Source organism: Mustelus asterias, chromosome 3 (assembly GCF_964213995.1).
Source record: "Mustelus asterias chromosome 3, sMusAst1.hap1.1, whole genome shotgun sequence".
NCBI classification, from domain to species: domain Eukaryota; kingdom Metazoa; phylum Chordata; class Chondrichthyes; order Carcharhiniformes; family Triakidae; genus Mustelus; species Mustelus asterias.
This window is the reverse complement of record NC_135803.1, coordinates 37,276,797-37,302,917: the sequence shown is the minus strand read 5'-3', so window position 1 is coordinate 37,302,917 and position 26,121 is coordinate 37,276,797. Positions and strand designations below refer to the sequence as shown.

Below are 26,121 nucleotides of genomic sequence, written 5' to 3'. Positions count from 1 at the left end.
AAATTGATGATTTTGCTAAGATTATAGTCCCAACATTTTACTTATACTAGCACATTCTTGTTGGCAGGTTGCTTGGGAAACCTTGGAGGATGAATTTGCTCGTTTTATGTCAGAGCACAAAGGGAAGGACCATGATGATATCTTTGACAAACTAAAACATGCTGTTAAAGATGAAAGTATAAAACGTCACAGATGGAATGAGCAGGCTGAAGACAGTCTGGTACAGTATCACCTGATTTTGGAATAATTATTATGACTTCGGAAAGATTTCTGAATTAAATTGGTGCAGATAAGGAATTTCTAATTATCATGGCATTGCAAGGTTAATTTAGTAGTTCATATGCTATTTTGAACTTTTAATCCATAATTTTATGAATAATCCTATTATGTTCCTACAGCAATATAAAACTAAAAATCCAGACAAATAAAGAATTGCTATTTCAAAACTTGATGTTTTATCATTTAAAGTTTTGTCTCATTTCATATGGGGATATTTTGGATCAAAAGGTTTTAATGCACTTTTAATATCAACATTAATTGTGCCACATAATCATCTTTGTTATTTTGTGTCATTGAGAAGGTAAGTATCTTAAAATAGGTAGCTCAGTTGGCTGAACAGCTGGTTCACGATGCAGAGCGATGCCAACAGCACGGGTTCAATCCCTATACCAGCTGAGGCTATTTATGAAGGCCGCCTTCTCAACTTTGCCCCTCACCTCAGATGCGGTGATCGTCAGGTGAATTCACTACCAGCCAGTCCTTCCCCTCAAAGGGGAGAGCAGTCTATAGTCATCTGGGCGACTTGACCTTTACCTATCCTGAAATATATTTTTAGCTAAGAATATGGCAATACTCGGCAGATCAGTATCTCGAGCAGGAAAGTTGCACTGCCAGACACAGATTTGAGTAACATTTCAGTATCATGATCCATAATTGGTGAGTTTTGTTGATGCTTAGTTGCGCTGCTGGAGTTTACACCTCATGATACCTGAGTCCTCTAACTTGGGAATCAGTGCGAATCAGATCTTTCCCAGGAAATCTTCCTCCTTGTTATCTTGTAGAGAATAGTATCACTAAGTGGGAGAATCCAAGGTTTGCAGTTTGGTCTCCTGACTGGAGGAAAGTAAAAAAGAAAGTTTTTAAAAAAGAAATTAGCAAAATTTTCAGCTGCAGACCTGGCTCAATTTACCAAGCATTTAAAAATCCAGAAGTAATACTTTTTTCATACACCTGACACAATGCTTAAAATCTCAGCAGTAGAATGTGTTCTAGATTTAATTCGGACAGACGTATCAGATTGTCACATCCCCATAATGTGGTTCTATTGATAAATGTTTTAAATTGTACTTCTTTATTGAAATAATTGACTTTGGATTCTGTAAAATATCTGCCATATCTTGAAAGCCATGATGTGGAGATGCAGGCATTGGGCTGGGGTAGGCACAGTAAGAAATCTCACAACACCAGGTTAAAGTCCAACAGGTTTATTTGTAGCATGAGCTTTCGGAGCGCTACCCCTTCATGAGGTGAGTGAAGGATTTGGTTCACAAACCAGGGCATATCTAGACACAAACTCAATTACAAGATGATGTTGGAATGCGAAGCTTAACAGGTAATCAAGTCTTTACAGGTGCAGACAATGCGAGTGGAGAGAGGGTGAAGCACAGGTTACTGGTGTGAATTGTCTCAAGCCAGGACAGTTGGTGAGATTAGTGAGTAAAATACCCTGGCTTGAGACAACTCACACCTCTTTAACCTGTGCTTAACCCTCTCTCCACTCGCATTGTCTGCACCCGTAAAGACTTGATTACCTGTTAAGACTCGCATTCCAGCCATTATCTTGTAATTGAGTTTGTGTCTATATATGCCCTGTTTGTGAACCAAATCCTCCACTCACCTGATGAAGGGACAGCGCTCTGAAAGCTTGTGCTACTGAATAAACCTGTTGGACTTTAACCTGATGTTGTGAGACTTCTTACGATATCTTGAAAGTGTAAGCATGCTGAAAATACATAAGATTTTATTTGCTTTATATCCTCTATTGTTATTTAATTCTTACCTTTGTGTTTCTGTAGCGAGTCATCCAGCACAATGCTTTAGAAGATCGTTCCATATCTGACAAACAGCAGTGGGATGCAGCTATCCATTTTCTGGAAGAAACCTTGCAAACCCGTCTTCGAGATAGTATGTTTCCACAATTTTATGTGGTTTTAGTTTCTTGCGTTAATTACTTCATTGTTTTAAAAGCCAGCATTGATGATCTATGGCAGGTCTGCTCTAATTCATCCTCACTGTTCGGTGGCCTATAATCCACATCAAGAATTCTACAATTTGCTTCCCGTTTCTTAACTGTAACCATACAGATTCTGTCTTAACACAATAGCCCTGGGCCATCATTTCCTTGTAGTGCTGGAACAAAATGCTTAACACTGTGCTCCTCACTCCTCCTCCTGCCTCCACAGAGATCTTATTAATACTGCTTCAGATCTTATTAATACTGCTTCTGAGCTCTTTAAAAATCACTAAATTAAGCTCCAAATCCTTTCTAAAGTTAAGTCAGATTTCTATTAAAGCTGCAATATAGTACCCTCTATAATGCTTCTAATTTTGCAATTTTGGTTTGAATATTTTGCTTCACATTTCATTCAGACCGGATGCTATTTTGTTGACTTGTTGGCCATTATCTTTTTCCTGGTTTCCTCCTTTAATGTTTTAATATTCACACTATCATGACCTGTTTCTTTCCATTTTCCCTCTATTTATTTCAACAAAGCTTGTAGTTTTTATTCCATTAGGTACTACATACATTTAAACATGGACCATCCCTTTAACATGTTGATTTAAATCCTCCCTCCCTGCGTTGTTTATTCTATAAAGAATAAGAACTTTGACAAGAACTTTGGAATCTGTGTTCAGATGATGACCATTCCTTTGGTATAGCCTTTTCTTGTTCCAAAGATTGCTCCAATGCCAAAAGAATGCAAATATTTTCCTCTTTGACCTAATTTTCTGTTTCCATGATAGCCTGGAGTAGAGTCTAACCAGCAAATAGAAAAGAACATCGTTGCCATTGTTCTGTGCCAGTAAAAGGCCAATGCAAAACCCACTACACCTGCTGATGTGCCTTCTAAAAGCAGGAAATTATCAAGATTACAGTAACCTCAAGACTGTAAATTAAGGAAAATTGATATCTGTCATGAAGTATTTGTTCAATCATCCCATGACAAGGGGAAAATAAAGAGATAAATGTTAATGAAGTAAAATTCTTCCAGGGTCATGCACCAGCCATGCTTGAAAAGGAAGGGAACCAATTTGGTTTTATGTTTCAGCGAGTGCATCTTAAATTTAGGAACAAACAGAGGAGAATGATTCTATGTTTTCTTGTCACATAAAATACCACAGTTTAGATCAGGCACAAGGAAACATTTGAACGTAACGGGAATAGCTAAACATGAGAGAGATCATTCTAATCACGTGTTCCTCCTTTTATTGATAGCTGAATCTGTAATTCGTGATATGGTGGGGCCAGATTGGCAAGAAAGGTGGTTCTACTGGAAATCACGGTCTCCAGAACAGGTGAGATAAAGAATTTTGGTATGTATAGCATATGTGAATTTTCCATTCTCCTCAACACTGAAATTATTTGCATAAGGGCTAACTGGGCAGAAAGTGAGGACAGACTTAGAGCATAGAACATAGAAAAGCTACAGCACAAACAGGCCCTTCGGCCCACAAGTTGCGCTGAACATGTCCCTACCTACTAGGCTTACCTATAACCCTCTATCTTACTAACTTCCATGAACTTATCCAAAAGTCTCTTAAAAGACCCTATCGAATCCTCCTCCACCACCACTACCGGCAGCCGATTCCATGCACCCACCACCCTCTGAGTGAAAAAACTTACCCCTAACATCTCCTCTGTACCTACGCCCCAGCACCCTAAACCTGTGACCTCTTGTCACCGTATTTCCCAAGATAAAAAGAGTTTAGAAGTAGATGAGTATTAAGGTGTCATCTCAACATTGTCTCAGTACAGTTACATGCTTTGTCGAAGTTACTGAGCTTGAAAGGTGAGGGCAAGTACTTTTTCTTTGCTTGAGCCCCAACAATCCATTATTGGATTATTACATCCTTGGTATATTTTTGGGGAAAGAGAAACGTGAAATTAATTTAATGGACTGAGTTTTGGAAAACTCTAATACTAAACTTGGTACTAAAAGGGCACTTGCACTTTGTTGCAATCCTAGCTGATAATACTGGATAAGTCAGATCACAGTGAAACTTGATTTGATAGATCTTAACTTTTTATCTAAGAAACTGTGGAGGAAAGTTACTGAACAAATTCACAGGAGTCTGATTTGAATTCACAGAATAAAATATTTATTAAAACAAGAAAACTTAACTATGTCAGACCAGACAAAAAGATTGGAAAGATCTCAATACAAACACAGGTTGAAATTAATGATTCAATTCCCCAATATTCCTTTACCCAGCACTATCTTTATAGCCAGTGAACCAGTGAAGAGTTGCCACAACTTGACACAGAAGCTTCTTGTTTGGCACTGGCACACGTTTAAGGTTCATTTATTAGTGTCACAAGTAAGCTTACATTAACACTGCAATGAAGTTACTGTGAAAATCCCCTAGTCACCACACTCCGCCACCTATTCGGAGAATTTAGCATGACCTAATCAGCATGTCTTCCGGACTGTAGGAGGAAACCGGAGCACCCAGAGGAAACCCACGCAAACATGGCAGAACCTGCTATATCTAGTGAGTCAAATTGGCATCTGTGATCATGCTGCCCTTGTGAAGAAGAAAGATGGGTCATCCACTTAGCATTTCTGGCTAAAGGTGGATGCATACACTTCGACCTTTTGCATTTGTGCTAGGTGCTGCCACCATTGAGTATAGCAAAGGCTATGGGCCCGAACAATATCCCAGCTGTAGTGATCCTGTGATCCAGAACTAGCTCTGTCTTTAGCCAAGCTGTTCCGGTACAGCTATAATACTGATATCTGCCTCACAAATTGGAAAATTGCCCCATCAACAAAAAGCAGGACAAATCCAATCCGACCAACTACTATCCCGCCAGGCTACTTTAATCATGAGCAAAGCGATGGAAGGTGTCATTGACGGTGTTGTCAAGCAGCACACCTGTGCCAATAACACGCTTAGCAATGCTCAGCTCCTCATGTTGGTTATTTATTTGTCCTCCACCATTTACAACAATATGGACTTGGCAGGACTGCAGAGCTTTGATCTGATCTGTTATCATAGAAATCATAGAAACCCGACAGTACAGAAAGAGGCCATTCAGCCCATCGAGTCTGCACCGACCACAATCCCACCCAGGCCCTACCCCCATATCCCTACATATTTTACCCGCTAATCCCTCTAATCTACGCATCCCAGGACACTAAGGGGCAATTTTAGCATGGCCAATCAACCTAACCCGCACATCTTTGGACTGTGCAAGGAAACCGGAGCACCCGGAGGAAACCCACGCAGACACAAGGAGAATGTGCAAACTCCACACAGACAGTGACCCGAGCCGGGATTTGAACCCAGGTCCCTGGAGCTGTGAAGCAGCAGTGCTAACCACTGTGCTACCGTGCCGCCCCTAGTTGTGGAATTAGCTCTGTCTGTTGCATGTGCTTCTGCTGTTTAGCTTGTGTGTAGTCCTGTGGTGTAGCTTCACCAGGTTAGCACCTGGCACTGTTTCTGGCTTTGCTCTCCTCTGCTCACTCCTCATTGAATCAGGGTTGGTCCCTGGCTTGGTGATAATGGCAGAGTGAGGGATATGTTGAGTTGAGGGTACTGTCGAATGTGATTCTGTTGCTGCTGTTGGCCCACAGCACCTCTTGGATGCCCAGTTTTAAGCTGCTGTATCTATTCTGAATCTATCACATTTAGCATGGCACTACTCTCACACATGATGGAAGATGGCCTCAGTGTGAAGATTGGACTTTTATCCACAAGAGCTGTGCAATTGTCACTCCTTGTACTACTGTCTTAATAGATGCATCTGTGACAGGTGGATTGATGAGGATGAGGTGAAGTAGGTTTTACTGTTGTATTCCCTTGCCCCCACCACAGACCCAGTCTGGCAGCTATATCAAACAACTCTGTTATTGTCAGTGCTCCCAAGTCATTCTTGGTGATGGAGGCTCCCTATGTAGAGGATATTCTGTACCCTTGCTATCATTGCTTCTTTCAGTTGGTGGTCAACATGGAGGAGCATTGATTTATCAGCTGAAGGAGAGCAATAAGCAATTAGCAATAAGCAAAAAGATACAAAAGTCTGAGGTCACGTACCAACCGACTCAAGAACAGCTTCTTCCCTGCTGCTGTCAGACTTTTGAATGGACTTACCTTGCATTAAGTTGATCTTTCTCTACACCCTAGCTATGACTGTAGCATTACATTCTGCACTCTCTCGTTTCCTTCTCTATGAACAGTATGTTTTGTCTGTATAGTGCGCAAGAAACAATACTTTTCACTGTATTTTAGTACATGTGACGATAATAAATCAAATCAAAATTATCAGATTTCCTTGCCTATGCTTGACCGTGTTTGACTGCTTTGACTCCACAGTCAATGTTGAAGACTTCTATGCCCATTCCCTTCTAATAAAATACCACTGAGCCACCAGCCCTTGCTGGTAGGACCATACATACCAAATTTGGGATGTTGGCTGAAAGCTATGAGTCTGTGAGTAGAGCAGTGCCGGAGTGTTGGTTGATTAGCCTTTGAGACGACTCTCAATTTTGTCACCAAGTCCTGTGATGTTCTTGAGGCAGACTTTGCAAGGTTGCTCTGCTGGGTATACCTCGGACAGTGCTAGGAGGTCCTTATCCTTTTATTCTTATAGTTTTCCAAAATGGTTGTGACACTGAGTAATTTGCTAGGCCGTTTTGGCGGGCGCGAAATCGCATTAAAGTTGGGCGTCGGGCCTATACCGCGATCTGCACCCGATTCCGAGCAGATCGCGGCTTTACCGACACCCGATTCGGGCGCGGGTCTGGCCTGTGCCCGAATCAGGCGGCCCGACGATTTAAATGCATCAACATGCATTTAAATCGACTTAATGAACCGCGCGCCCAACCCTACCGCCAAATCCCACTTTACCGTCTTCTGGCCCGTCCCGGATCAGCGCTTTTAGCGACCTGCAGAATAAAAGTCCGAAGCGGATTCCTATTCTGCAGGGGAACCTCCGAAGCCCTCTCTGCCCTTGTGAAGTCACCATTCTCCTCGACCATCCTTCGCGGACCCCCCCCGCTAACCACCCTGGCAGACCGCCCCCCCCCCCCCCCCCCCAAACCGGATCAGACTCCCCTGGGAGACAGGCCCCCCTCAGCAGAGCACACCCCCAACCTACCTCGATTGCTGGTCTCCCTCCACCATCCTTCCGTTAGCAAGATAAGCTGTATGTTCCTTAGTTAGATCCACTTTGGTCAACACGAAGATGGTCCTTCTGCCTTGTGGGTCCATCTGGCTCACCAAGTCAGTTACAATACTACGTTCAGCATCTACTGAACCATCTTGGATACAAAGGATAATGAATGGTACTGGTCGATCTTCCTGGTGTTATCAGTACTGTAACATCAGGAATGGCTGCCGACACCAAGGATATAATTTTTAGCATAAGCAAGGCTTACATGCAGAACCCTAATGCCATTATCCTTTGTATCCAAGATGGTTCAGTAGATGCTGAATGCAGTAGTGTAACTGACTTGGTGAGCCAGATGGACCCGTCACACCCCGTCTCTCCCCCCCACCCCCTCCAAGAGGGTGATCTGGGTCTCTTTCCCCCCCCCCCCCAAATGATCTGGGTCAGAGAGCCGCTCTCTCTGCTTATTTCTCCCCGCCCGGGCACGCTGCTTCGGATTTTTTTTCAAACTGCGCATGCGCAGTTCAGAGCTCCGATCGGTCCGGCAGCGCTAAGCCCTGCCCACAGCGCGAATCATATCGGAGCCGGCAAAAAGCGTATGGGCGCCCTGCAAAGAGGATTCTGGGCTCGGATCTGCATTACGCCCGGATCCGGCCCTTAGACCCCAAATGGTAAAATCGGGCCCTAAGAGTCAGCAACATTGTCTTGAGTCTGGAATTGCATATAGGAATAGGAATGGCACCTTTCCTTTCCTGAAGGATATAAATGAATTATGTGGGTTTATAATGTAAATTCAGAAAGTTTTGAGGTCAACTGATATGAGCTTTTTATTCCATTTAGGCCTCTGGAATATTAGTCTAATAATGTAACAAGCTATCATACTCTTCTGGAGCAGCAAGGCAAATTGGACTACAGCTTCCTAATTTTCCCTGACAGAGCTCTGACGAAGGGTCATCCAGACTCAAAGCATTGGCTTTATTCTCCCTTCACAGATGCTGTCAAACCTGCTGAGATTTTCCAACATTTTCTGTTTTTGTTCCTAGTTTAACTCTGTATGTTGGATGCATTGCTGTCCAATTTACTCCTTGGCAACCGAGAGTACTGCTAGCCTCACTATTATTGTGATTGCAAAATTCAAACTATGGAGAGAAGGTTTGGATCCTTGAGAGTCTTTGACCAGAAGCTGGTCTACATCTAAACAGGACTGGAACTAATATCCTCATGGGGGGTGGGGGGTAATGGGAGCTGTGGGAAGAAGTTCAAACAAATACAAGTGAGGGCAGGTGGGGTCTCACTTTAATGTCTCATCCAAAAGACTAGAATAAAGTGTCATATTTGATGCTCAAGTCCTGGAGTTGAACCCACAACCTTCAGACTCAGGTGAGATTACTATAACCGAGTTACAGCTAGCACACAGGAGGAAGGAACATAATGTATCACAGTTTGGTTAATAGGGAGATTAATTCAAATTTGGGAATTTTTAAAGAGAACCATGATGTAGCATTTCTGAGTCAGGTCATTAGAAACAAACCAAAATAAATATAAAATATGTAAGAAACCAAAAAGGCTTTTTATACCTGCATCAGATGAACTGCAATAGTTCAACATGGCTTGCCACCACCACCTCGAGGACAATTAGGATTGGACACCAAATGCTGGCCTTGCCAGCAACATCCACATTCCATGAAAGAAAAATAAATAGGTTAGTAAAATGATTGTCAAGGCAAGGCTGGGTTCAGAAGAATCTGTAGTTAGCAGGTGGTTTGTGTGGAATTTTCTATGAAGGAGAATGTGTGGAATTTTAAGAAAATAGTTGCTTTAAAAAGTTGAACAGGAAAGGGTCTGGAGGGAAAGCAAAGGGTGAATTAGACCAAGCGGTTAGTGGAGAAAATAACTGGCCAAGAGGTTAAAGGTGAGTAATCTAGCGGTTGGATTATATAGTGTTAAATAAACTGCATTCTATACCACACTGCATTGTGAGTTGTCGACTAAGTCATAGATTCAAATTCTTCGTTGATGTATATTTCCATATTTAATAATGGAATGCCTCCTTTCCTCCAGCATGTTCGAAATGAAACCAAAACCGAACTGGATCGGCTGTTAAAAATCAATGAGGAACATACAGCTTATCTTGCTAACGATGAAGTTACAACAGTTCGTAAAAACCTGGAGGCCAAAAATGTAGATGTGGACACCATTCTGGTATGAAAGCCATTAAGTTGACACCTTCAAATAATTCACTTGGTTTTTAAATCAAAGAAAATATGAATGAACTGACCTGTTTTGTTACTTGTTTCATGTAATGCCGATTGTTGTTTAGATAATTGAGATATTTTGAGATTGTATCTCCTTTTGAGGGTGAGAATTTAAAAGAGCATGTATCCCAGCTTGAAGTCTAGTTTCTGAAGATAAAATAAGGGTCAGTGTTGGTGTCTCTGGTAATCGTGCTGCCAGGTTAGCCTTTGTAAGTAGGGGAGATCCACACCTGGAAGGAATGAAAAAGTTACCAAACATGTGGACCAAGCACCAGCAACAAAGGAAGACCGCAGTTTAATGGCCCAATCATTAGAAATAAGATGCTTAAATCATCCTGTGCACAAGAATTAGTAAAGTAGATGGTGTTGGTGACAATAGTGGTGATGAAAGTGACGCGCAAAGGGCTTCTCTTTTGCCTTCCAGAGGATTTTCAACCAATACAGGATGGTTTGATCACTTTATCAAGAGTTTTGGTCTGCATAAAATGAAGTTGGTTGGGGAGGCTGTGTTAGCTGACCATGCAACTGCAGGAGAGTTGCCCAAGGTGCTGCAGGAATGCATTGAAGAGAGAGGGTACCAGACAAAGCAGATTTTTAACAAAGGCAAAACTGGCTACTATCTGCCAATGTGACTGGTTTTAAGTGTGAATCAGTGCTGATTTATAGGTCATAATACCCTTGAGCCCTTAAAGAGGAAGAATAAATCTCATCTACCAATTTTTGAAAGGCAATGCTTACAGCAGCAGTATTTGAAGACTAGTTTGAAAATTGATTTCAACATGAGATTAGGACTTATCTGAGGGAACATAACTTGTCCTTCAACATTCTATATATCCTCAGTAATGCACCTGGACATCCACACACTCTTGCACATAGCCATCCAGACATTGACATTCTGTTTTTACCCCCAAATACGACCTAACGTATCCAGCCAATGAGCCAGTGGGGAGTCATCACATCCTTCAAAACTGTACCTGTAGAAGTTTCAGCCACATTCTCGACATTATAGAAACCAACACTTTGACCGCAGCCTGCGATGGCAGGAAGGAATTCAATATCCTTACAGTAATAAGGCTAATTAAGGGCTCATGGGATGCGATTAGAGAATCAACTATAACTGCCTGCTGGAAGAAAGTTTGCCCTGAGGCTGTGAATGATTTCATCAGGTTCCTTAGTGTGGATGCTGAAGTAACCAAGATATTTGAGCTGGAGAGATTTGAAGATCTGGTCACAGATGAAATGGAGGAGTTGCTTCAGTCTCATCAAGGGGGACTCTCTACAGAAGAATTGGTGAAACTGATGAAATTAAGTATAATTGAACTGGAGCAAAAAGCAGAACCTCAGAGAGCTCATTTTACACCAAGGTGATGACCGACGTCACAAGATCTGCTGAGGATTTGAAAAACAACAGGCAACAGACTATGATGCAAACATGGGAAGAAACATTCCTTTTGTAGAGGGATTGATAATGCTATTGCTCCTTACCAAGAAAATTGAAAAACAAAAGACAAAGCAGTCAAAAATAAGTATTTTTTATCCACATCTACATTAGTCACTTCACCCACTCCCTCCACCTCCACTCTCCAGTAACATTCTGCAAGTGTGACAAATTGTACATGGTTCTTGTTTTATTTGTATATGAAATTTCTCCAGTAAATTTCTCTTAAATGTATTAAAATCATAGTTTGTATTTTCTTTGATGCTTGATACATGTCAAATTTTGAAATGGTTGGAACCTATCTAATTGACTCCCATTGTAAAGTATGTTCATGAAATTACCATTCGTGAGGTTCTACGGGGCATAGCCTCAAAATAAGGGGGAGCAGAAAAAGGACTGAGTTGAGGGGGAACTTCTTCACCCAAAGGGTTGTGAGTCTGTGGAATTCTCTGCTCAGTGAAGCAGTTGAGGCCACCTCGTTGAATGTTTTTAAGGCAAAGATAGATAGATTTTTGAACAGTAAAGGAACTAAGGCTTATGGTGACTGGCCAGGTAAGTGGAGCTGAGTCCACGAAAAGACCAGCTATGATCTTATTGAATGGCGGAGCAGGCTCGAGGGGCCAGATGGCGTACTCCTGCTCCTATTTCTTATGTTCTTAACGCGAGTGGTGAGATTCCATTGTATGGACTAAATGCAAGTTATTTCTACTGTGAGAAAGAAATGTGTCAAGTCTTATGAGTAAGCTGGATGTTATAGGATGATTGATGGAAGCAATTTTTTTGCAATATTCTTAAACTTATTACAGTCTGAAGAACCAAGTTTTCTTGTTAGAATATGCTGGACTTCAATAAATACTTGGACTTAAGCTTTCTTTTTCTCTAGATTAAAGATACTTGGCACCAAGTTTACCGAAAACACTTCCTAAAGAAATCGTTGAACCATTGTAATCTTTGCAGAAGAGGTTTCCACTATTACCAAAGGCATTTTGTAGATTCTGAGGTATGAAAAGAGATAATATAAAGGAAGTACCTAATGCCCTTGAAACAGTTATTTTTATATATTTTGTAAATTCTCACTTATCTCTGTTGTATATTGCCTCTTGGATGCTGTTTCTCAAAATAGCCATCATGACAGTGGATCCGTCTTTAGTACCAAACATTAAAATATAAAAGATTCAAAAGAAAAGATGAAAACTTCGCAATACTAACTTATATAGTTTAAAATATGTATGTATTTGATAGCATATTGTATTATGTAATTAGATATTTCTGAAGATTTCACATCTATATTACACTCAGGACAGATTGTTCTAATTGTAACTGCAGCATAGTACTGAATGCCAATAGAAGACGGAGCTGCCCAAATGCTTATAAAATCCATATTGAAATGTCCACTATAATGAGGCCGAAATATGTTTATGCTTCAAAATGTAATGAAGTGTCCCAGTATTCAATTATTCAATGATGTAGGCAGTTCAAAACTCAGATCAAAGTTCGAATTTCTATTGAATCAGTCTGCTTTTTAGAACAAATCTTAAGTTGTACATAAAATGTGTTGGAAAGCAGTGCCTGTACCAGAATTCAATTTGCTCCTCTTATGAACCTACAGGAACCTCAATTTTTCAGTAACTTATTAATGAATATTGAGCTGTAACTTGCAGGCTCCCCAATGTCAGATTTGGAGGGTACCCCAAAGATGGGCTGGGGAATTCTTTTCAGAAGTTCACAAACAGGGATTTAATTGCTAACTTTCTCTGGGGAATTGTGCTGTTCTGGGAACCGTCCTAAAAATTGACTTAAATTATAACTTTGGATGGTTCTGCCAGGGTTGCGCCAATAGTTACTCAGACTATGTTAGAATAAATAAAATCCCTTCTAACTTCTGCGTAACTATTCTTGAAGACTACATTTAAAATTACCCTGACGTGATTAGTCCTGGGTGGCAGACATATGGTTCCACCAAGTATAACCTGCTCACAGATTGGCACTGAGAAAGTAACCCTGATTTAAGAAGCTGGTGTAGGAAATGGAAAATTTCACACGAGTGCAAACAGGATTTCTGTTATGAATGTGGGGCAGAGTTTATAAGACCTTTGCTGTGCATTAGCAATATTGTACCTAACCTGCTTGATAGTTGACTGACTGCGAACAGTAGAAATGCTGCTTCATTCTTCAGCACCAAGATCCCTAATTGTAATCTCAAAAATTGAAATAAAAGCTCATGTGAATCAAGAATCGTTAAAATATTGTCTCTTTTCTCATCCTTTCCCCTGCCCCCACAGCTTGAATGCAATAACGTTATCCTGTTCTGGCGCATTCAGCGAATGCTATCTATTACAGCAAACACACTCCGACAGCAGCTAACAAATACTGAAGGTGAGTGAAGATCCAGTTTCTGATGAAACCTGCATTGGTAACACCAATAACCTATTTTTATATAGAACCTTTAATATAATAAAATGTCTCGAGGCACTTCACAGGAATGTTATAAAGCAAAATTTGATGCCAAGCCACGTAAGATACAAGGGCAGGTGAACAAAAGCTTTATCAAAGAATTAGCTTTTATGGAACATCTCAAGGAGAAAAGAGAGGCAGGGAGGATTAGAAAGGAAATTCCGGAGCCGAGGATATGGCATCTGAAGGCAATGGTGGAGCAATTAGAATCTGGGATTCTGACGAAACCAGAATAGAGAAGCCTAGATATTTCAGAGGATTATGGGCCAGATGGAGATTACAGAGATAGGGAAGCTCAAAGCCTTGGAAGAATTTCAAAATAAGGATAAGAATTTTAAAATGGAGGCTTTGCTTCCCCGGGATCCGGTACAGATCAACAAACAGAGGTGTCAGGTGCACAAGACTTGGTGCAACTAAGGGTGCAGAGAGCAGAGTTTTGGGTGACTTTAAGTTTGTGGAGAGTAGAAGAGAGAGATTGGCCAGGACTGCATTGGGATAGTAGAGTCTGGAGGTAATAAAGGCATGGATGAGGAATTCAGCAGCAGGTGAACTAAGGTCGGGCAGAATCTGGCAACATTATGGAGGTGGAAATTGATGGTCTTGGTGATGGCCTGAATATGTGGTGAGAAACTCATCTGGTCTGGTTCGGCCTCAGACATTTGTAGGGAGAGAGATCGAGTCTGTAGCTAGGAAATGGAGTTTACATTGGGGAGTGAAGACAATGACTTTCGTCTTCCCAATATTTAATTGAAGGAAATATCTGCTCAACCACTATTGGATGTCACAGCCTGCCCTATTTTGTTTGAAAAAATAATTGAAAAGTGTTTTTAAGTTTCAAATTAGGTACCAATTATTCTCCACCTGAGTAATATCTATTTACTATCGTGATTGGACTCCACTTTAATGACACAAGCTTGGATGAAAGATCTTATTTGTGTTCTAACCTCTGAAAAGTGGTAAAGGAAATTAATTGGAGTTGTGTTGTATGAAACCTTAGAAATATGATCAAACAAGTGATGAGACACTTCGATAAATGTTGATACATTTGTTTTATATCAAGGTTCGTTGCTTGACGCAGACTCTGTGTTGCTACTCGGTGAATTTGGTTATTTTAAAAATGAACTGCTCGATAAAAGCTTTAGTCTGACACTCAATCTGTTCTGAGTACTTAGCAGTGGTCCTGACCCGCAATAGTTTTTAACATTTACTCAGAATTTTAATCATGGAATTTTTCTTGTGCATTTGGAATTTAACTGTTTTTAAAGAAATTTCAAGCATGGTGTAGAGTATGAAAGATTTTTTTTCTAAGAAGTCTGTTGTGAAGTGTGAAAAGCTACCACATGTAATGCAATAAGTTAGATAGTTTCATTTTTCAATGTATGACAACTAAACACCTTGCTTATCTGGCAGCAGTGAGCAGCAAATCTAAAGCCATTTAAAGTAGTTCATTGCTAGCACCATAACAGTAACTGATTAATGGATACAGAAGTTACACATGTAATTCTTCAAGTAAATGGCAAAAATTACCATTCATCAAGAGCTTAAAAACGAAATGGTTATGTTTTCCATTGATACCAGTGAGACGCCTCGAAAAGAATGTGAAAGAAGTGTTGGAGGATTTTGCTGAAGACAATGCTAAAAAAATTCACCTGTTGACAGGAAGGCGAGTTCAACTAGCAGAGGACCTCAGTGAGTAATACTTTATACTTGTGTGCTGTCTGACAACAGTGTTGCATTGCTGAAATGTTTTCACGAACCTGACTTGAGTCTAATGTGGTAAATGGAGCTTCTGATTTGCCTGTAAGCTCATTATAAAGATGAGAATTGCCAGACTTGCAACCATGGGAGTTTTGGATTGAAGTGGAGTTCACAAGTTACGTTAGCTATTTTAGTGAGGTTAGCTGTAGATTCATTGAAGATACTGTATTTGCATCTTGAGTGTAAGCAGTAATCAAGTCAGACATGTTTGCCAGAAAGGAGTTTCAAAGAAGTAATAATATGAACTTGAAGTTTGATTTGTTTTTGTTATAAATAAATTACTGCTGTTAAGCATTATTTGGTTATAAATTCTTACTAAAACGCTTTGAGTAAATCGTTAAACAGTCTTGTTGCTTTTAACATTTAGTTGAAATAATTTGTTCATCTATAAATATCTTAACTTAATTATTTTCATGAAAAATGTATGTTTATAAAATGTTGTATCTTCAACTATATCCACTCATCACTGTCTGCTTTCCCATAATTCGATGGCATATAATCTTCTGTAAAGTGACAATGACTGTGCCCAGACAGTGAGATGCTGTTTTCGTGAAGCATGTTAGACAGCAATGTTTGCATTTCAGCATTTAACTGCTCACCCGTTCTTGCCTGAGGTTACTTTAACATTTGAGCGTAAATAACAGCAATGCCATTAGACGTGTCATAATAGTGACAGAAAATCATGGGCCAATGCTTAAGTATGGGTTTCCACTGGAAGTCTTGGTTTGTTTTTCCAATTAAATAATATTGTATATTGTTTTGGTTTATCGTGAGCAGTATTAGTTGCATAACAAGGTAACTGCAGAGTGTGTGATATTTAGTATCTTCACAACCAGCCTCTAACAACAGTGGTTCCCAACCAGTATGTTGTGGCACACTGGTGTGCTGTGAACACCCCCCACCCAAAAGATGTGCCGTGAAGAAAGATTCAAAATGATTGAAAATTGATGTAAGTAAAGTAAAACTAGCCATCGTCTTAAGTTCTGTGGTTGGCGCCTCCAAGACCCGACAAATCTTGGGCCTCCTGCGCATGCATTGGCTGACAAAGAGCCGCACATGCGTGGTCCAGATTTTTTTTTACCTTGGTCAGATAACCAACTGTAGATCCTGTGCACCTACAGAAAAACGACAATACAAAAAGGGCACAAAAACCCTGGGAGAAGGTAGAGATCAGGGAGAGATGAAAAAGAAAACGGGCAAGAGGACAGGGAGAGGTTAAAAATGAAGTTCCTAGTAAGGGAAGAAGACGGGGAAAATAGGAGGTGTGCCTCAAATGTTTTTAATAGCATAGAGGGGTGCCATGACATACTAAAGATTGGGAACCACTGCTTTACAATGTCATAGTTGAAGAAAGCAATCTGCAGTTCTGTCTCTGGTCAATAAGTGGCAGCATTTATTACAATTAGAATGATTCAGTCAGTCATCATATAATTTTACTGACCATGCATTTTCCTGGCATGAAATTAATAATGTTTGGCTCTGTTGCCAAGGGATATTCTAATCCTGAGTAAATCTAATTGGTATATGTAAAAATCCAATTATAGCATTTCTTTATACTTTAGCATGTTTGGTTACCACCACTGAAATTATTGAACTGGGCAGTTAATAGAACCGTTGTTTAGGCATCTGTTAATTGTCATTTTCAATCATCCTCCTGTGCTTGCTGATCTATATTGGCTCTCAGTTAAGCAATGCTTCATTTTTAAAATTCCCATCCTTGTTTTCATTGCCTCGCCCTTCCTTATCTCTCAATTTTTTTCAGCTTTCAGAGACATTGGCTGTCTTATTCTGGTATTGTAGGCATCCCCAATTTTAATTGCTCCATCGTTGGTGGCAGTGTCTTTGGTGCCAAGGCACAAAGCTCTGACATTTCTCTTTACACCTCCTCCTTTCTTCTCTCTCCCCTTTTCAGATGCTTAGGTCATAGAGGTTTACAGCATGGAAACAGGCCCTTCAGCCCAACTTGTCCACACCGCCCAGTTTTTACCACTAAGCTCGTCCCAATTGCCTGCATTTGGCTCATATCGCTCTATACCCATCTTACCCATGTAACTGTCTAAATGCTTTTTAAAAGACAAAATTATATCCATCTCTACTACTACTTCTGGCAGCTTATTCCAGACACTTGCCATCCTCTGAGTGAAAAGATTGCCTCTTTGGACCCTTTTTTATCTCTCCCCTCTCACCTTAAACCTATGTCCTCTAGTTTTAGACTCCCCTACCTTTGGGAAACGATGTTGACCTTATCTATGCCCGTCATTATTTTATAGACCTCTATAAGATCACCCCTAAGCCTCCTACGCTCCAGGGAAAAAGTCCCAGTCTATCCAACTTCTCCTTTATAATTCAAACCATCAAGTCTTGGTAGCATCCCAGTAAATCTTTTCTGCACTCTTTCTAGTTTAATAATATTCTTTCTATAATAGAGTTCTGGTCACCCTTAAACCTACCTCTCTAACCAAGCTTTTGGTTGATTTTAATGTCACCTTTATAGCTTGGTGTCAAATTTTGTTTGATGATGCTCATGTGAAGTGCCTTGGAATGTTTTGCTAAGTTATTAAAGGCACTGTGTAAATGCAAATTGTTAATGTCGTTCCCTCTATAACCGTGGCCAGATTTTGCTACTTGGAGCATCAGTGATATTTACTCAGGGCATCTGTTTTGGCCATGATGGTAAACTGCTAAGCTTTGCCATGCTAGTTAGTCCAATGCTTCACTAAGATCACCTTAGTAACTAATAAATCTTACCATTGACTGGGATTTTACTGTTGACGTAGATCATTAAATAGAGACAGTGTGATAAATCTCTTGTGTACTGTTTCACTATGCTGTAGATTTAAAGAGAAAACTATTTTATCACTTGGGGAACACAGTGGATTAAAAGCATGATGCACTTACTGTTGATTATGTTGAGGCACAACATAATGTCCTATGTAGTAGAATATGGCATGTTTCTTTAGCTTTACTGATTTCAGGTACTGTTAATTAGTTAGCTGTATTTTTCCTGTTGATGATGGGGTTATTTTGGGTGGGTTTGTTTAGATATTTCTACATACTGTGTAAGGGAGTACAGCTGTTTTTTTAACTATTCAGTGTGTTATTGCCTGTAGAAAAGCTGTCATTTTCAAAAAAAAAGCATCAATAATAGTTCTCATGAATTGAGCCCTGAAACCTGAGAGGTAAATCTTTTATATGTTTGGAAATTAATTCATGAAAATATTTCTGGAAATATATAATTTGGAACATTTATGGAATAATGTATTACATGGTCCATGCTACAAACCTCAACCTTTAAAAGTTGTGATTAATGTGAAACTCCTTTCTTGAAGGCTTAAATGAGTCAGAAAGTAAATGTCAAACCATTAGTAGTTTATTCACTAACACGTTGGCAGAATCTTACCAAAGAATGGCAAAGTGTCAGGATTTGATTGGAAACCGGCAGAGAAACAAGCAGGTTTTCTGTCCAGATCTCATGGTATTTTGTCAAAAAACAATAGGGGTGCGTGTTTCACGCTGTCATTTTGAGGAGCGGGGCCTAAACACACAATTAAAACTGGCTGCAAGGAGATCGGGGCACCCTTTAAAAATAACCTCCCCCCACCCCCTCCCACCCCACCACCACACCACAAAGGTCTCATGGGCTCCCCATCCCCAAATCAGTGTTAGCATTGCTCTCTCCCTGTTAAATGCCGGCTCTGCCCCCACTACACCCTCCCCTCTCTGATGGCGAATGTGGGCTGACAATTGCCCCCATTGTTACTTTTCCTAGGATATAATTTGTTGCTTCTGCCAGTTGTTTTCATAGCATTTAATAAAGGCAAAGTAAAAGACTTGTATCGATATAGAGTTTTTGACAATCTCAAGATATTCCAAAGCTCTTTAAGTCACTGAAGCACTTTGTAGAGTAGTCGCTGTTATAAATGTAGGGAAATGCAGCTGCCAATTTACACACTGGAAGATCCCACAAACAACTGAGATACAGCACCAAATAATCTGTAGTGATGTTGGTTGAGATATAACTATTGGACAGAAGTCCAATAGTCCCTTCCTTCATAGTGCCATGAGACCTTTTGCATACACTCGAGGGGGGGGGAAGACATAGCCTTCGATAGTGATCTCGTGCAAATAGGCCCCCTCCAGCACTCCCTCAGTACTATACAGTATTATGTATATAGTTATTATCTATACAGTATTATGTATATAGTTATTATCTATACAGTATTATGTGCTCAGGTCTCCAGAATGGTCCTTGAAATCACAATCTTCTGACTCAGAAGTGAGACTGCTGCTACTAAGTCAGAGCTGATACTTCATCTTTACATGATTATGGTATTTTACATATTTGATAAAAGTGTAAAATAAATCATAGCTATGCATTCATCAAGGAACATGGCTGTTTAAGATTTCATTTGTCTTTAATCAGACCAAATGTTAGCAATCTGGGGAATGTTGTCAATTTGGTATGTTCATCACATTTTGCAGCAAGGTTCCGATGTAACTTTCATTAAAATATAATCAGAGCTTTGTGTTTAAACAGTATAAAACGTGCTGTGATCAGGTGAGAAAGGGTGAACTGGCCCTCTATTCAAACCCCTTGGTTGGTCACAAAATTTTACATTTTTTTACCGAGGAAATGCCTTAGAGTCATAGAGGTTTACAGCATGGAAACAGACCCTTCAGCCCAACTTGTCCATGCCGCCCCTTTTTTTAACCCCTAAGCTAGTCCCAATTGCCTGCGTTTGACCCACATCCCTCTATACCCATCTTACCCATGTGACTGTCTAAACACTTTTTAAAAGATAAAATTGAGTCATAGAAGGGCCTTTTTCCAAATCAGAACATATTTAACAATTTAAGCTGCAAGTAATACAGAACTAATCAAACAAGCTTTTCTTGAGTCAAAGAAATAGCAAATTTATTAACCATTAAACCCAAGAAAAAAAATAATCAACACATCAAGCATTTGGCCCTCTTACAGTCATTAGGGCACACAGACACGTATCAGAAATAAGGGGAGTTGGAATCCAGTTTAAAAAGAGTGAAATAAGATACGATTAAGTGTCCTTTGATTGTCCTTGTGGTGTAAATTTTAAAACATTGCGCCAAATTTAGGTTAGCTGGTTTCTTGGATGTGGTCAGATGTGGAAGATGTTGCAATTATTCCAAGATCTTTGGTTGGGAGCAGATTTCTGGTAGAATTGGCTTCTCGGATCGGGCGACAGGCTTATTCCAAAAGAGAGAGAGGGTAGGAGCGAATTGCCCTTGGTTTGTTTCAACTGCTGAAGGCTTTCTTGACATCGCCTGGGTCACATGCAATCTGTGTCACATGCAATCTTTCTCACATGAATGCCAGCCTTGCCTTGAAATATTTCATCCATTTTCTGGAGTTCCAAGAGGTTTTGGGTGGGCCTGTCTGTGGCAGTCATTGTTTCAATATCCATTACTTTGCACTTTTAATATCTCATCCTTAGACCGTTACAAGTTTCGATGGGAGTCTGTTGTCCCTCTCCACACTCCGAGGGTAATTTGTTAATTTCTTAGCTTCACATTGGAATGTGGCCATGCATTTTTAAGCAGATTGCTCTGTCTCAGGTCAAACTGCAAAATTTCCAGTCAGTTGAAGGATGTCTTTTCAAAAATAAAGGGACATAATCTCATAACATATGAAGTGCTCTAATCCGTCAGCCCACCCCCTCCAATACTCAAGCTCCCTCTGAAGTCCATCCAGAATTAGCAAAGTAATGTAGTTCCATTTTTGTCTCCATCCATTGCATTGCATTCATTTATCTAATTGTAAAAAGTTACATTTCTACTTTTAAGCAGTCATGGGCAATATTTATTACCTGTTAAATGGTAAATTTCCATACTTTTCCAGAAACAAAGGAAGTACTGAGTCAAAATAATGAGGACCACAAGACTTGAGCACCTTGGTAGGCACAGTGCAGTACTGAGGCAATGATGTGTTGTTTAAAATGCCATTCCTAGGATGAGATATTTAAACCAAGGCACTGTCTGCTTTTCCAGATGGATGTTAAAATTCTGTTCTGTTGTTTCTAAGAATGTGGAGTCCTCCTGATATTGTAGTCAAAGTTTATTTTCCCTTGGGTGACATCACCTCGCATTAACTGATGGTTTATTTCATGGAGGTTTGTGGAACCTTTTGTGTGCAAATTGGCTGTTGAATTTGGTTACCTAACAATTGTCACTCTCTTTCAATGTAACTCATTATAGGTGAAACACTTGGGAATGTTTCTGAGAGATGCACTTCGTCATTGTATCTATTCCAGAGTGGGTGTTTTAGGAAGAGATCATATCAGTGCACTAATTTACTCTATTCAGGGGTTTTAGAACAGGTGAGGTCCAAAAATGGCCTGCTCTATCGAAGAATGTTATGTGGCACTGAAGTGCAAAGGATGGGTAAAGAAATGCTTGAGGGGAAAAACAGAAAATTGGGCCTCTTGTTTCAGAACCTGAGCACGTTGTAAAGGGCACAGCTTGTCGGAGTTTTTCTATTTTAAGGAAGTTTGGCCAGTTTGCGCTCATGTCCAGGCTTGTTCCCTTTTGCATCTGTAGTTCTTGCACTGATAACGTTACTGCATTTTGGCAACTTTGCTGCAGCGGGTCTCATTCAAGCTGTAAAGAAACCACAAAGAAAAGAAGCTCAGACCTCCTTCGTACTAACTGAAGGTCGAGGAATGATTCTGAAAGGAGAAATCAAACCGCTCTTACTTTAATGTCAGCTGTGTTGTTGGCTTTCTAATCTTATCAATAGGGAATAATTGTTTCTGCACTGCTGTATGTGGTGCTGGGCTTACAATGACTGTCTTTTTAGTTTGTTGATAATGTTGACATGTCTGGACTTGGTGATAGTTGGAGTCGCATAGCAAGGCAATGGTTGCTACCCACATAAAATACACAAGACATTCAAGTGCACATCATAAAAGGAACAGTTAGCTTGAACAAAGGATGATTTTTGTTTGCATTCTCATGATAACTAATCTAGCCCAGCCAATTAGCACTGCTCGATTTTAAGGAGACAGGAGCATTCCTGCCTGAGATTCAGCAAAATGAGATTTGAAATATAGACTTAAAACAGTTCATCGTTATTATTATAGTTATTTCAAAACTGTACTGTGAAACATATAACCTGTGCTTATGTTGTTGAACTCCTGACTTAACATTATTTAATTCTAGATTCCTTGGTTTGCACTAAATGAAAGCTATAGTATACTTTACTTAAATAAATTATGGTCAATAGCAGTATGATTAAATAAGCTTTTATTACAACTTGACTTCAAACGATCTACCAGTGTGGATTTCTTGCACAAGGTGGCAACCGAGTTTTCCTTTGATACCGGAACAGGGAGGTGGAGAGCAGCACGTCAGGCCGCCTGCCTCTGTTTACTGTTTGTTGCATTGCATCACACAGGCAGCATTTGTTTTCCTGTCGCTATTATGTCCCTTACTGTGTTCTCCCTAACTTGGTAGTTTAAGCAACATGCCCAGGCTTGTTCATTCTCTTTCTGTTTAGGCTGCATTTCCATTAAAACGATTTAGAAGTGTTTAGATTTTAAAGACTCTTGGCAACAGCTATTGTTGATGATTTAAGGGAATGGTTATTAATAAAAGACTGCTCATGTCGGAAACTCAGTATGAGATGTAGCGGCAGTTATCTTCCAGAGGACTGAATTTTCTTTGTATCCTTTAGCACGCAAACCTCCCACGGAAAGCAGGTTGCAAAGGGCTGTTGTACTGACTATTAACACAAAGAAAATGAAGTATGCGGTTAAAATAATTCTTTGTTCATAAAGGGCCGAATTCCAGCGTGCATTCTTTAAAGCCTGAAATATTAACAAGGAACCAAGACAGCAAGTAAAATATTTAGAAGTCGGTAATATTGGCCAAAAAGAAATGCTCCAAAGCTTGCTTAGTTTACAGAAATTGCCCTTAGTTTATTATTAGTGTTAACGGCATTCATTTTCTACTTCTACACTCGCATGTTTGACTTCTCACCCATCCACTTTAACAAACAGAAACTTGCAGATTGATGAGTGCAAATTTGGAAAACCCTGGGAAATAAGAATGAGTGTATTGGAGTAAACTGGGTAATATTTCATTGAGATGATGTAGGATTCTGTTTGATTCCAGAAATTAAATGGAAATGCCAGTTTCCTCCATAGAGTCTGACTGTAAAAAAAACTCCCCTCATGAAAAGATTATTTGCTCAGAATCTTATTTCAAAGACCTTCATTCTAATTTTGTAAAAGGTTGTCATTTCTTTTAGGACAAGGAACCTATGCAATATTTCCTGAAAGAATTTAGCTTAAAAATAGCTCAAAATTTGTCAATTTTCTATCCTTTCCTGGAGTTGCAGTTCCCAGGTGCAACAGGATGCTGCTTGCAAATGTTCACTCGTTATGCTTGACTCTAGAATGACTGCTGGCAGGCCATTCAACAGTGAAGAACATCACTGTCAAATATAATCCTATCCTCAAATCGCACAGTGTCCACGTGCATGCACTTACCAACAGGGTTGGATATTAAGGCCATGATATTTTGTTTCTGTGCTACTCTTTCCAGCTACAGTTGTTGTTCAGCTGAGATCAATTAACACAATGGCCGGAAATCTCCAGTAAGAAGTTTAACAACACCAGGTTAAAGTCCAACAGGTTTATTTGGTAGCAAAAGCCACACAAGCTTTCGAGGCTCTAAGCCCCTTCTTCAGGTGAGTGGGAATTCTGTTCACAAACAGAACTTATAAAGACACAGACTCAATTTACATGAATAATGGTTGGAATGCGAATACTTACAACTAATCCAGTCTTTAAGAAACAAAACAATGGGAGTGGAGAGAGCATCAAGACAGGCTAAAAAGATGTGTATTGTCTCCAGACAAGACAGCCAGTGAAACTCTGCAGGTCCACGCAACTGTGGGAGTTACAAATAGTGTGACATAAACCCAATATCCCGGTTGAGGCCGTCCTTGTGTGTGCGGAACTTGGCTATCAGTTTCTGCTCAGCGACTCTGCGCTGTCGTGTGTCGCGAAGGCCGCCTTGGAGAACGCTTACCCGAATATCAGAGGCCGAATGCCCGTTGACCGCTGAAGTGCTCCCCAACAGGAAGAGAACAGTCTTGCCTGGTGATTGTCGAGCGGTGTTCATGCATCCGTTGTCGCAGCGTCTGCATAGTTTCCCCAATGTACCATGCCTCGGGACATCCTTTCTTGCAGCGTATCAGGTAGACAACGTTGGCCGAGTTGCAAGAGTATGTACCGTGTACCTGGTGGATGGTGTTCTCACGTGAGATGATGGCATCTGTGTCGATGATCCGGCACGTCTTGCAGAGGTTGCTGTGGCAGGGTTGTGTGGTGTCTTGGTCACTGTTCTCCTGAAGGCTGGGTAGTTTGCCATTCACGCTGGCAGGATCTTCCAGTCCCACTGATGGTGCACCACCACGGATTTCCTGGTAGCATGGAACGGAATCAATGGGAAATCCCATCGACAGCGGCGCAACCAGAAGGTCCCACCACCAGCAAGCGGCGCACTGCTACCCACAGCCAAGAAACATGCGGCTGGGAGGCCAGAGAATCCCACCCTACATGTTCCCTCCCAGCTTATTTTCAAACAGCCACAAGTTATGGTAAAACTGCTGATAATTTAGAAGAAATTAACGTGAAGTTGGCAGTCTTGCTTTCTTCACAAGAATTGTAAAATCCACACTTATGTTTGCACTATTCTGAGATTGAAGTCGAAAGACATTTGGATAGAAAAAATTGAACTATTCCCCATATCTGATCCTTACTTAAAAGTGCTAATACTGAGCATCAAATGTATTCCATTGGTTCCTGCATCCGTGGAATGTGTGTGTCTGAATTAACTTGAGCACCACTTAAAAAAGCGTACAATACTTAACATTTAATGATGGAGAATGTCCATGGGGGAGGTGCTGGGCAGTTCCATGGGTGGGACTCAATTTTCATTTCTTTTACATCGGGGCTCCCTTTTTCTTTTAAAAGCTGAAGTTGCTGGTGGGTCGAGCTCATTCAGAGAGACCCACCCCTTGAATTTTTTTTTGACTGTGTCTAAAGATGTGGCGGAAAGAGCTGGCGGGGCACCCTCCACTTTTCCCACCCAGGTTGACACTTGGACAAGATATCAGTAAATTCCACCCTTTGCATTTCCCAAGGTTACCAGAAGTTAAGCAATGAACATTTCCATTTCAATAGTTGAAGCCTAAAGATGTTTTTCTGACATGCAAGTGGAACAACTTCATAGAATCCCGACAGTGCAGGAGGAGACCAGTCGGCCTAGCGAGCCTGCACCAACAACAATCCCACCCAGGCCCTTAACCCGTAACCGCATGTATTTACTCTGCTAATCCCACTGCCACTAAGGGGCAATTTACCATAGCCAATAAGAACTAGGAGCAGGAGTAGGCCATCTGGCCCCTCAAGCCTGCTCTGCATTCAATAAGATCATGGCTGATCTTTTTGTGGACTCAGCTCCACTTACCCGCCCGCTCACCGTAATCCTTAATTCCTTTACTGTTCAAAAATGTATCTATCCTTGCCTTAAAAACATTCAATGAGGTAGCCTCAACTGCTTCACTGGGCAGGGAATTCCACAGATTCACAAGCCTTTGTGTGAAGAAGTTCCTCCTCAACTCAGTCCTAAATCTGCTTCCCTTTATTTTGAGGCTATGCCCCCCAGTTCTAGTTTCACCCGGCAGTGGAAGCAACTTCCCTTCATAATCTTATATGTTTCTATAAGATCTCCCCTCATTCTTCTGAATTCCAATAAGTATAGCCCCAGTCTACTCAGTC

The 26,121-nt window shown here is 40.6% G+C and overlaps 1 protein-coding gene across 12 annotated transcripts in view; it reads left to right on the top strand.

Annotated features, from left to right (window-relative positions):
• Positions 1-26,121, top strand: part of opa1 (OPA1 mitochondrial dynamin like GTPase) — a 107,904-nt gene that overhangs the window by 61,689 nt on the left and 20,094 nt on the right. For all 12 annotated transcript variants that reach the window (XM_078207821.1, XM_078207829.1, XM_078207800.1 and 9 more), the window contains 7 exons: positions 68-220; positions 2,076-2,184; positions 3,497-3,576; positions 9,455-9,595; positions 11,970-12,086; positions 13,369-13,462; positions 15,119-15,229. In XM_078207821.1, coding sequence (XP_078063947.1) covers positions 68-220; positions 2,076-2,184; positions 3,497-3,576; positions 9,455-9,595; positions 11,970-12,086; positions 13,369-13,462; positions 15,119-15,229 — 805 coding nt within the window. The remainder of the gene's footprint in view (positions 1-67; positions 221-2,075; positions 2,185-3,496; positions 3,577-9,454; positions 9,596-11,969; positions 12,087-13,368; positions 13,463-15,118; positions 15,230-26,121) is intronic.